Source organism: Vulpes vulpes, chromosome 7, assembly GCF_048418805.1.
Source record: "Vulpes vulpes isolate BD-2025 chromosome 7, VulVul3, whole genome shotgun sequence".
Taxonomy (NCBI): Eukaryota; Metazoa; Chordata; class Mammalia; order Carnivora; family Canidae; genus Vulpes; species Vulpes vulpes.
Window position 1 is genome coordinate 27,749,495 of NC_132786.1, and position 11,402 is coordinate 27,760,896.

The window sequence follows — 11,402 nt, forward strand, 5'->3', positions numbered from 1 at the left end:
ATAACTCGAGTAAGCTGACAGACCACCTGCATAATTTTCAGAAGTATCTTGAAAATCCTCACATTTGAGGATAATTTTACCTATATATTTAAAATTAGGGAGATGCATCACACTAGTAGCTTTTCCTTTTAGGGATTAAGCTAGTTTTTAGAAGTTGTTCGTAACTCTCATAAAAAATGTGCCAACTAGTGGTATTTGGAATACTAGATACCAAAGTGGCTTATGGATGGCTATGGGGTTTTTATTGTTGTTGTTTTTAATATTTTATTTATTCATGAGAGACACACAGAGAGAGGCAGAGACATAGGCAGACTCCGTTCAGGGAGCCTGATGCAAAACTCAATCCCAGCACCCCGGAATCAAAGGCAGACAGACGTTCAACCACTGAGCCACCCAGGGGTCCCTTGCTATGGGCTTTTTTTTTTTTAAGATTTATTTATGGGGATCCCTGGGTGGCTCAGCGGTTTAGTGCCTGCCTTTGGTCCAGGGTATGATCCTGGAGTCCCGGGATCAAGTCCCGCGTCGGGCTCCCGACGTGGAGCCTGCTTCTCCCTCTGCCTGTGTCTCTGCCTCTCTCTCTCTGTGTCTATCATGAATGAATAAATAAAAATCTTTAAAAAAAAAAGATTTATTTATTTTAGAGAGGGGAGAGAGAATGAGAATAAGAATGAAAATGAGAGAAAGAGAGCATGCATGTGTGGGGGAGGGGCAGGGAAGGAGAGGGAGGGGGAGAGGGAGAGGGGAAGGAGGAGTGGCAGAGAGGGAGAGAGGGGGAGGGAGAGAATCCCAAACCACTCCAATCCAAGCACAAAGCCCTACACAGGGTTTGATCCCAATACCCTCAACAGAAACCAAGAGTCAGACACTCAGACTGCATCACCCAGGTGACCCTGGATGGCTATTTTTACTTATTTTTTAAAAGATTTTTTAATTTATTTATTCATGAGAGACACAGGCAGAGGGAGAAGCAGGCTCCCCACAGGGAGCCTAACATGGGACTCAATCCCGATCCCAGGAGTGGTGCCCCTAGATGGCTAGTTTTAAATTCAGAGCTTAAAACTACAACTGCATTCCCCTATGTCCTTATACATATTTTCTTTTTCTTCATTGCTCATTTCAGTTCCACATAAAGCACTGGCTTATGATTCTTGCCTATCTCCATGCACATTCAGCTCAATAATCTGGTGACACACTGGACACACCCTGGAGTATTTGATGGTGTATAATTTCAATGCTAAATGCAGTTTAGCAGAGAGGCTGATAAAAGCAGAGTACATCTAAGTCTAAAGCATAAGTATCGGGTAGTCTTTGCTGCCTTGGTTTTTCATACTATTCTCGTACATATAAGCTTTTAGATTTGGATTTGAACTTCTCTATTACTGAGGATGAGTCTGGAAAAGTAGGTTGAGGGCAGTTTGCTGAGGGAATTGTTTCAGTAAAGAAAAGCAGTTCTAGACAACTTGGCATTATGGGGCCTGAAAGGAAGAATTAAAGCATGAAAGGCTTTTTGTATGCCACCACAATGCATTTGAGCTTTATCAAGGTAAAGAGGAAATATTTAATTATCTGATATGGAAGAATGACAGGATCAGATAACTATTTTCAAAGGAATACTTTGGCCACAATCAAGAGAAATGTTTCATCAGGGTAGGGAAGTGCGTGCAGGCATCACCTGCTTTTCCAGACTTACTTCCCACTCAGGCCATACTCCATAAGCAAAGTGAATTACTGACGTCTGGGAAAATGTTATACTCCTTCAGGTCTCAGTGCCTTGGCACATTTTGTTTCCTTTCTCTAGACTGTTCTTCCTTTCACTTATCCCCTGACAGTCTCCTTAAAAACTAAACACCTCCTCTCTGAAGCCTGCTGTGACTTACACAGAATATAATGTTGTGGGACTCCTGGTGGCTCAGTGGTTGAGCATCTGCCTTTGGCTCGGGGAATCATCCCGGAGTCATCCCGGATCCAGTCCCACATTGGGCTCCTGCATGGAGCCTGCTTCTCCCTCAACCTGTGTCTCTGCCTCTCTCTCTGTGTGTGTCTTTCACGAATAGATAGAAAAAAATCTTTTTTTTTTTTTTAAAGAATATAATGTTGAATATGTCTCTGATTTTTAAATCACCAAGTGATGATAGTACAATTACTTTAAACAGGAAGTTAAGAGGGATAAGGAAAGGAGCATAATCCGTTTTTAATTATGTTGAATGGGAAGGGAAATAGAGAGCTGAGCTCAACTTTGAAAGGATGAAGATAAAGGTAACAGAAACCTAAGAATCTGGAGAAAAGCCCAATGAGATACAGATTTGGAGCCAACTGACATAACCAGTATCCAAAGCCAAGAATGGTAAGATTGCCAAAGAAATTATAAAAGTGTGAAAAAAAGACTAAGGGCAGACCTCCAGGAACTACTGTCATTGAAAGGAAGATATAAGAGGTGAAAGAACAGACAGGAGTGCCATCCCAGAATTCAAGGGTAAGACTTAAATGGAATGAGCTAATGGTGAATGCCAATGAGAGCCCAATAAGGTGGGATGCAGGTGAGAGCACCTTCAGAGAAATGGTGGGATGGAAATTATACCACAATGAGATAATGAATGATGAGGACTGAGGAAGTCCAGGCAAGAAACACAGATTATTCAAGAAGTTTAACTGTAAAGTGGAGAAAAGAGACAGCACCTACCTAAAGGGTAGAGGGAAGTTAAGACTGCTTTGTTTTTGCTTTTAAGAGCTGAGGGACTTGGACATGTTTGGAGGCTGAGGGGCACAAATAACTGGATGTGGGATTATCGGCTGCCACAAAGGCCCTGGTGAGATGGACAAGGATGAGAGCCAAGGATCAGCCAAACACCAACCAGAATAACATTTCACAGCACAGACCTAATCCGCTGTCTTTCATTATGGCTTAAAATCAAACTCCATTTTCATCAATTCATATTTGATGACGGGAAAAATACATTATCAGCTACACCTGTTTTCCCAATTAGAATTGGGAACTCGTCAGAAACGATCCTTACAGAGTTATGCCCAAGTTACCCCAGAACGATCGCAGTTAGGTACCACCACAGAGCCAGTACCCTCAGTTCTTGCTTTATTCGCTTCTCATATGGTCCAAATATCTACTGGCCCCTCAGCCCTGTTAACTGCCACACATCCCAGGACGCACGCTACCAGAGAAAGCTGCACGGGCCCACCTGTAAGCATTGTACTTGTGGATTGCCTGGTTCACGTTCTTCTCAAAGTTTGCGAGTTCTGCAAAAGCAACAAGAGGCTCGGGTGAATAAGAACCACGAGTAAACAAACGAGAACTGAGCTTTCCAGAGGGGGTGTAATAGCGTCTAAAGGGGCAGTGACACCCCCCCCCCCTTGTACGCGGGCCAGGTCAACCACAGCCCCAGCGGTGACACGGGGGTCCCCAGCAGGACTGACATTCAGCCACCAGCAATGGGCGGCGGAGGAAGATCCGCACGGAAGACGACCCGCTGCAGGGGGCTGGCCCCATCCACAGGGCTGTGGGGACGGCAGAGAAGCAAGGGAAGGCTACGAGACCAGAAGAAAGAAGAAAGCCAGCAGCAGCGCCCGGCCCGGTGCTAACCTGTGAGCATGTCGGTGATTCCCCCGTTGAGCGTCTCCTGCGGTGCCTTCCGTTTGCTCATGGTGGCCTGCACCCGAGGACCGCAGAGTGCTCAGAGCCGGGGCTGGCCCCCTCTCCCAGCTTCAGGGAGAGGCCGGGACTTGGAGAGAGGGGCAGGACCAATTCAGCCCCGGCACAACCAGCGAGACCCACTGAACAATGGCCGCCTCTGACAGGGGGCGCGGCGCACGGCGCGCGTCATGGCGTCACGCGCCGGGGGGCGTGTCGAGAGGGGCGGGGCTCGGGGCGGGGCTCGGGGCGGGGCTCGGGGCGGGGCTCGGGGCGGGGCTCGGGGCGGGGCTCGAGCGCGGTGCCGGAGAGCTAGGCTGGGAGGGCTGGACCGAAGCTCCTGTTTGCTAACTGCGTTCCTGGAAGAAGACCTGCGTTCCTAGAAGACATTATGTCTCTATTCCCAGTACATTTCTCTCCCCAGAAGGGGAAAAGAAGGCATCGACTTTGTAAAGTCAAAACGTCAGGTGGTGGGTGGGAGATAGCATACCAAAGACTCCTCTTGTGCATGTATCATATGTGCACAGAAATAGTTATTGAATGCATGACTTATACGTGGTAAGAAACGAACATCTGCATCATATTTACTGTCCACATTTTCTGTAAGAATGTAGGGCCAGTGAACGGTGCAGTGGAGTTTCCTATCTCAGGTGCAGGCAGGAGCCTGGAACGAAATATGCCAATTATAGGAAAGCCTCCTATACTAACATATTTAGTAGATATGCCAATCAATGTCAAAGGTATTTCATTTTTTTTATTCCCCTGCCTTTTGCAGTGGGGGCTAAAGAGGGGGGCGGGGGAACAGTGGAAGAGGAAAAGTGCTTAACCTACATAATAAACAATGAAACTGTCGTTAAAGCATGATGACCTGGGTGCCTGGCTGGCTCAGGCCCTGACTGTGAGCGTGCCGCTCTTGAGCTGGGGGTTGTAAGTTTAAGCCTCATGTTGGATGTAGAGATTACTTGTACTATAAATACAATTTATAGGAGCACCTGGTTTGAGCATCGGCCATTGGCTCCGGTGGTGATCCCAGGGTCCTGGAATGAGTCCCTGCAGCGAGCTTACTTCTCCCCCTGCCTATGTTTCTGCCTCTGTCTCTGTGTCTCTCATGAATAAATAAATAAAATCTTTTAAAAATAATAAAATTTAGGGACCCCTGGGTGGCTCAGCGGTTGAGAGCCTGCTGTCTCTCAAATAAATAAGTAAAATATTTGAAAAATTTATAAATGGAGAAAAAATAAATAATTATCTCACCATCCAGCTTAACCATGATTAATTTTTTTGCGATGTATACTTCTAGCCTTGTAATCCAGTTCTTTAAAAATTATCATTATTTTTCAACAATGGAATAATGCTTTAGATACAAGCGATTTCTTTGATTAACAAGGTTGCGGTTGGTTGTTTTTTCATAACATCAATGTATATCTTAAGTTATGCTTATTGGATATTTGTGTTTCTTCCTTTGTGAATTTTCTGTGTATCTTTTGTTCATTTTTCTCTTAGGGATAGTTGTCTGCTTTAATTTGTTAGCTCTTTTATATATAAATACTAATCCTTTATGTAAATTGTATTTGTATGTTTTTTGCAAATATTTGTATTTATCCAACTTGTACTTTGCCTATTTATTTACTTTTTTATTTGGTTGTCAAATCATCCTTTTTTGAAATATTTTCCTTTGTAGTTAACTAGCTAGACATTCCATCGCACTACTATTGATGTCATCTGTGATGTCCTGAGGGTGGCAGCCTCAACATTGTAGCCCACAGTTGGGCAGTCGCAAGACATCTTTAATGGTTCTAGAGAATTCTCTGGCTAAAGATCACTGAAGCATCTGTCGGGCAATATTGGCAATCTCATCAAAAGTGACATTTCCACTGTGCTTAATGTTTTTCTGCTTCTTTCTGTTTCTTGGTGGTTCCTTAAGGGCTTTGATAATCAGGACAGAGGCAGAGGGTAACAGTTCAATCTGGGCCTGTCTATTCTGAATGGTCAATTTCACTGTAATCTGCAAACCCTCCCAATCACTGGTTGCCTTGGTGATGTCATCACTTTTTTTTGGAGACAGACCCAGGGGGCTGATCTTCAGGGCCAGGGCAGACTTGGCACCAGCCTCACCGCTGGTACATCTCAGGTACACGACTTTGATCTCGTTGGGGTTGAACTTAGGTGGCATGAAGGAGGCGGCTGGTGTTGGTGTCGGATGAACAGAAGACAGTTACACCTTTGCCCTCTTCGAGTCAAAAGCTGAAAAGGTACCTTGCCTTTTTAACACAGATACTTAATGCCTTAATTCCCATCTTTGTTTAGATATATGAATTGTCTTAGTATTTTTCTCAGTTCAGCTTTTTTCCTACTCAATCTTTATTCCAGACCATACTCATATTATTTTGTTCGGAAGAATGATCATCCCTCATTAAATTAAGAAAGTTTTTATTCAGAAGCGCATAAGTGGCTCAGGTGGTTGAGCATTGACTCTTAATTTTGACTCAGATTATGATTTTGGGATTGTGGGGTGGGTTCCAACCCCAAAGTCAAGCTCTGCCCTGGGTGAGTGAGGAGCCTGCCTGGGGACACTCTCTGCCCCTCCCCTGCTCATGTTCTCTCTAAAAAAAAAGAAAAGTAAAGTAAAAAGTTTTTATTCACCTTTGAAAAATGAAAGTTACAACTTTAGGGAACTCTGGGATTGTTTTTTTATATAAGTATTGTGTTCTATATGAGTATCATGCCATTTTTATAGGAGTATAAAATACTCATTGTATGTGGGTAGTATATATGAGGATTATACTTTTTAAAAATCAGTGCCGGGCAGCCCAGGTGGCTCAGTGGTTTAGCGCCACCTTCAGCCCAGGGTGTGATGATCCTGGAGACCCAGGATCAAGTCCCAGGTCAGGCTCCCAGCATGGAGCCTGCTTCTCCCTCTGCCTGTGTGTTTGCCTCTCTCTGTGTATCTCTCATGAATAAATGAATAAAATCTTTAAAAATAAAAGAAATATTTTTCTTTTATTGAGGGTGAGGAAGATAGTGTTGATGGTACAGAGTGAGCAAGGATGAGAATGGCAGATCATGGTACCAAGGATCGTGTAGCATGCTCAGTGGACACAGAGGTGGCCAGAGTGGTGGTAGCAAAGTGAGAGCAGAAAGTGACGCTAAAGAAAATTGTAAGTATTCCGGTTCTGGATATATTTTGAAGGTTGAACCAACAGGATTCATTGGATAAACTGGGTGTGGGGTATGAAAAAAAGAAAGTAGTCAGGGTGAATCCATGGCAATTGAACTAAGTAACTGGAAGAACAGAGCTGTCATGTAAGGAGACAGAAGACTGTGAAGAACAAGTTTGGGAGGGAAAAATCAAGACTTGACTATGGAATGTGAGATGTATACCTAGCCTGACAATGCTGAAGGGACAGTGGGATAAATTATCCTGGGGTTCAGGAGAGATATCCAAGCTGGAGGTATAATTTTGAAACCATCAGCATCTGTATGGTATTTAAAACCATGAGGCAGGAATAAATTGCTTTGGGAATATGGCTACATTAGAGAAATTGCTTGTGTTTGTCTAGAATTTTAGAGGTCAGGGCAAGGTCACAGAATCAGCCAAAAAACAGGAAGAGCCACTGGTGAGGTTGAACAGGATTAGAGTAGGTAAGGCATATAAAAACACTTTCAGAGAGTGTATATGGTGTATATGAGGAAAATAGAGTATTGGATAGAAGTTGGTGGAGTACGAGGTTAGGAATCAAGATGAGTGTCATTGTAAGCTGGGATGTGGAGACTAGACATTGGTCTTTGGTGCTGTAGAGTCACAGAGGGTTTCAAGCAGCCAAGTGATGTTTTCCAATTTTAACTCTAACAGCACTATAGAGGATGAATTTTTGTTAAATGGGAGATGTTAGACACATGATCTTAGCCAAAAGGCCAAGAAATAAACGGGAGATGTTAGAACCGGGGAGACTATTTAAGAGCCTAAGACAGGAGAGCATAAGAGAGGAAAATGTTTTTAAATGTAAGAGGTGAAAAATAGGCAGGTCTTGGAAGAGAGGAGTGGAGAAGAGTCTAGCATGATCACTAATCTCTGCCTCACAGGACTTAGTTGATGGCAATGTCATTACTTTAGATCACAGATATACAAATAATAGGTTTGGTAAAAGGGGAGAGAATAAATTCAGTATTTTTGAGGTACTTAGGTATGTTTATGTTTACCACATAGGTAAATACACATATTTGAAGTTTAGGGATATAAATGTACCATCAACATAAAAATGATAAGGAGGCCACGAGCATCCACCATGGAAAAATTCAACATCTCATTTCAGTTTCATAGAATATGCATTCTATTTTGAATCCCCATGAGAAAAGTATAGGCCCATTTAAAATATAAAAATAAATGTAAACATCTGAAATAAAATATTAAGCAACTGAATTTTTAAATTTTTAAATTTTATTTTATTTCATTTCATTTTAGAGCAAGAGAACATGCTGGGGGTGGGGGTGGAGGACAGAGGGAGAGAGAGAATCTTAAGCAGACTCCACACCCAATATGGAGCCCGACTCAGGGCTCTGTCTCAGGACCCTGAGATCATGACCTGAGCCAAAATCAAGAGTCACAAGCTTAACCGACTGAACTACCCAGGCACCCTTAAGTGACTGAATTTAAAAACCAACAATTACAGAGCAATGAAACTATTCTGTATGATACAATAATGGTGGATACATGTCATTATAAATTTGTCCAAGCCCATGGAATGTACAACACAAAGGGTGAACTCTAATGTAAACTATGGACTCTGGATGATAATGATGTGTTAATGTAGGTTCATCAGCTGTAACAAACGTACCATTCTGGTGAAGAATGTAGATGACAGGAGAGGCTATGACTTGTGAGTGCACAGGGTATATGGGAAATCTCTGTACCTTCTACTCACTTTTTCTGTGAATCTAAAATTGCTTTTAAAAAATTAAGTCTTTTGGGGCACCTGGGTGGCACAGTCAGTTAAGTGTCTGCCTTCAGCTCAGGTCATGATCTCAGGGTCCTGGGATCGAGCCCCAAGTCAGTTTTCTTGCTCAATGGAGAGTCTGCTTCCCCCTCTCCATCTGTCCCTCACCCTGGCTCATTCTCTCTCTTGCCTCTCAAGTAAATAAATAAATCTTTAAAAAATAAAATCTATTTCAAAAATTGTGGGCATGTAGAGTTTATTCTATCAGTGCAAGAATAGTTTAACATCAGAAAAGTCTAGAACAATTTCTCACAGTAATAGGAGAGAGGAAAAAATACATCACATGATTATCTCAGTATACAAATAAAAAGCATTTGATAAATTTCAAACCAATATGTGATTTGATTTGATTTGATTTTTTAAAAAGTAATCTCTACACCCAACATGGGGCTGGAATTCATGACCTGGAGATCCAGAGTCACATGCTCTTCCAACTGACCCAGCCAGGTGACCCCAATTTGTGATTTTGAAAGGGCTCAGAAAACTGAGACAGTAGAAAATATACTTTACTTGATAAAGACTGCCAGAAGCCCACAGTAAACATAATTTTTGACAGAGAGGGGTGCCTGGGTGGTTCAGTCCATTAAGTGTCTGACTTTGGCTCAGGTCATAATTTCAGGGTTCTGGGATCCAGCCCCACCTTGGGCTCCTTGCTCAGTCGGGAGTCTGCTTGTCCCTCTCCCTCTGCACCCCACCCCTGTTCATGTTCCCTCTGTCTCTCTCTCAAATAAATAAAATGTTTAAAAACATTTTTTTATAGAGAAACTTTAGTCTCAAAAGAGAGCAAGGATGCCCACTATTTTTTTAAGATTTTATTTATTTATTCACGAGAGACAGAGAGAGGCAGAGACATAGGCAGAGGGAGAAGCAGGCTCCCTGCAGGAAGCCTGATGTGGGACTCGATCCTGGGACTCCAGGATTGCATCCTGAGCCAAAGGCAGACGCTCTACCACTGAGCCACCCAGGCATCCCAAAAATCCACTATTACAATTGTGTAAACAGTAAAGACATTAGTATTAGAAAAGACAAAACCATAATTATGCACAGCTAAGAGTAACTCTTATACAAGATAACACAATAGAATTAAGATAAACTATTGGAACTAATAAAAGTTCAGTAAGTTTCCCAGATACATGATTGACTTAAAAACATGAATTCTCTACCAGTAACAACCAATGAAGAAGAAACTGTAGAAATAAAACATACTGAAAGAATGACTTAAATGACAGTATAGGAAGTGCAAAGAGGCAAACGATCTATGGTGATAGAGGTCAGAAGACTTGTCCTCTTTGGTCATAAGGGTAATCGGAAGGAAGATCCAAAAGGTGTGAGTGAATTGCATGAGGTAGTTCATGAAGTAGCTCAGACTCCTTCAACACTGTCTGATGTTGCTCTGTGTCTTCTCAATCCATGCCTGTGGCATGCTGAGGATGTTCTGTGCAGCAAGTTAACTAAAGAAGAAAAGCTGCAGTCTGGTTAACAGATGGCCCCATGTGACACGCAGGTACCCCCTAAAAGTAAACCCACTCAGGGGTAGCTCTGAAGCACGGCAGTGAAGGACAACCCTATTGGTGGGCAGAATTTTGAACAGTACAATTTTTGTCCACTTTGTCTGGAATAAGAGATGACCGGAAGTATGAGTCTACTCTGATTCCATGGGCTGTTACTCAGGGATTGTCTGGGTGATCAGGAACTTGAAGAGAATAGGATTGAAGACTGTTGACAAGGAAGTCCAGAGAAGAGGCATGTGGATAAACCTCTCAGAATAGATGCAGACTGAAGTTATTCGTGTCTCATGTGAATGCCCACCAGAGGACACCACTGTAGAGGAGGCTCTTGATAATAAGCCTGGCAAAAGTATATCGTGAGTGGATGCCAGTCTTTCTGCCCCATCATCTCATTATTTTTTCTGTAGGCTACGAACACAGTGGCCATGGTGACAGGAATGGAGGCTATGCACAGGCTCAACAAGGCTGACCTGGATGATGCTACCATTAACCTGCCAACAGAGACCAACGCTAGCCCCAATATAGCACAAGGGCCCCGGTAAACAAGGCAGTCAAATAATGGCAATTTGATTATATCAGAAGGAGCAGATGCTCATCTTTACCATCATTGCTCGCTGGAAAAGACACATTTTCTGGACATGGATTTGCTTTCCCTGTTTGCTTCTGCTCACACCACCATCTGTGGACTCACAGAGCTGCAATCCCTAAAGCACTGCTTCCATCAAAGAATTCATTCATAGCTGAGGAAGTGATTGCTGACTCATATGGTATCTAGTTTTGTTTGTTTTAAAGATTTTATTTGTTTGTTATCTTAGAGAGACAGAGCAGGAGCAGAGGGAGGGGCAGAGGGAGAGAGACTCATATGCAGACTCTACTTGGAGCTCAGAGACTGGAGCCTGACATGGGGTTCGATCCCACCACCCAGAGATCATGATCTGAGCTGAGATCATGATCTGAGCTGAAATCAAGAGTCACAGGTTCAACTGACTGAGCTATCCAGGCAACCCAGTTTTGTTTTTTGTTTTTGTTTGTTTTTTTGTTTTTTAAGAAACTGCCCATCTATTCCCGACTATCACTTAATATTCCCACAGTGATGTATGAGAGATCCTGCTTCCCCGCAGGTTCACTTGCACTTGATATTGCTGCCACTTTTTTTTAAGGGGGGAGGCAGAAGAACAGAGAATCTTAAGCAGAAGCAACCAGCATAGAGCCCAACGTGGGGCTCCATCTCACAACCCAAGATCATAACCTGAGCCAAAA

At 43.1% G+C, this 11,402-nt stretch overlaps 1 protein-coding gene and 1 pseudogene across 2 annotated transcripts in view; both read right to left on the minus strand.

Moving 5' to 3' along the window:
* POLB (DNA polymerase beta) overlaps positions 1-3,824 on the minus strand; it is a 29,452-nt gene extending 25,628 nt beyond the window's left edge. For both annotated transcript variants that reach the window (XM_072763440.1, XM_025993667.2), the window contains exons 1-2: positions 3,593-3,824; positions 3,192-3,249 (exon numbers count right to left, since the gene is read on the minus strand). In XM_072763440.1, the coding sequence (XP_072619541.1) occupies positions 3,192-3,249; positions 3,593-3,653 (119 nt within the window). In that variant the 5' untranslated portion in view covers positions 3,654-3,824. The remainder of the gene's footprint in view (positions 1-3,191; positions 3,250-3,592) is intronic.
* A 1,497-nt stretch (positions 3,825-5,321) lies between these two features.
* On the minus strand, positions 5,322-5,813 carry LOC112916276 (large ribosomal subunit protein uL11-like; annotated as a pseudogene).
* Between the last annotated feature and the right edge of the window lie 5,589 nt (positions 5,814-11,402).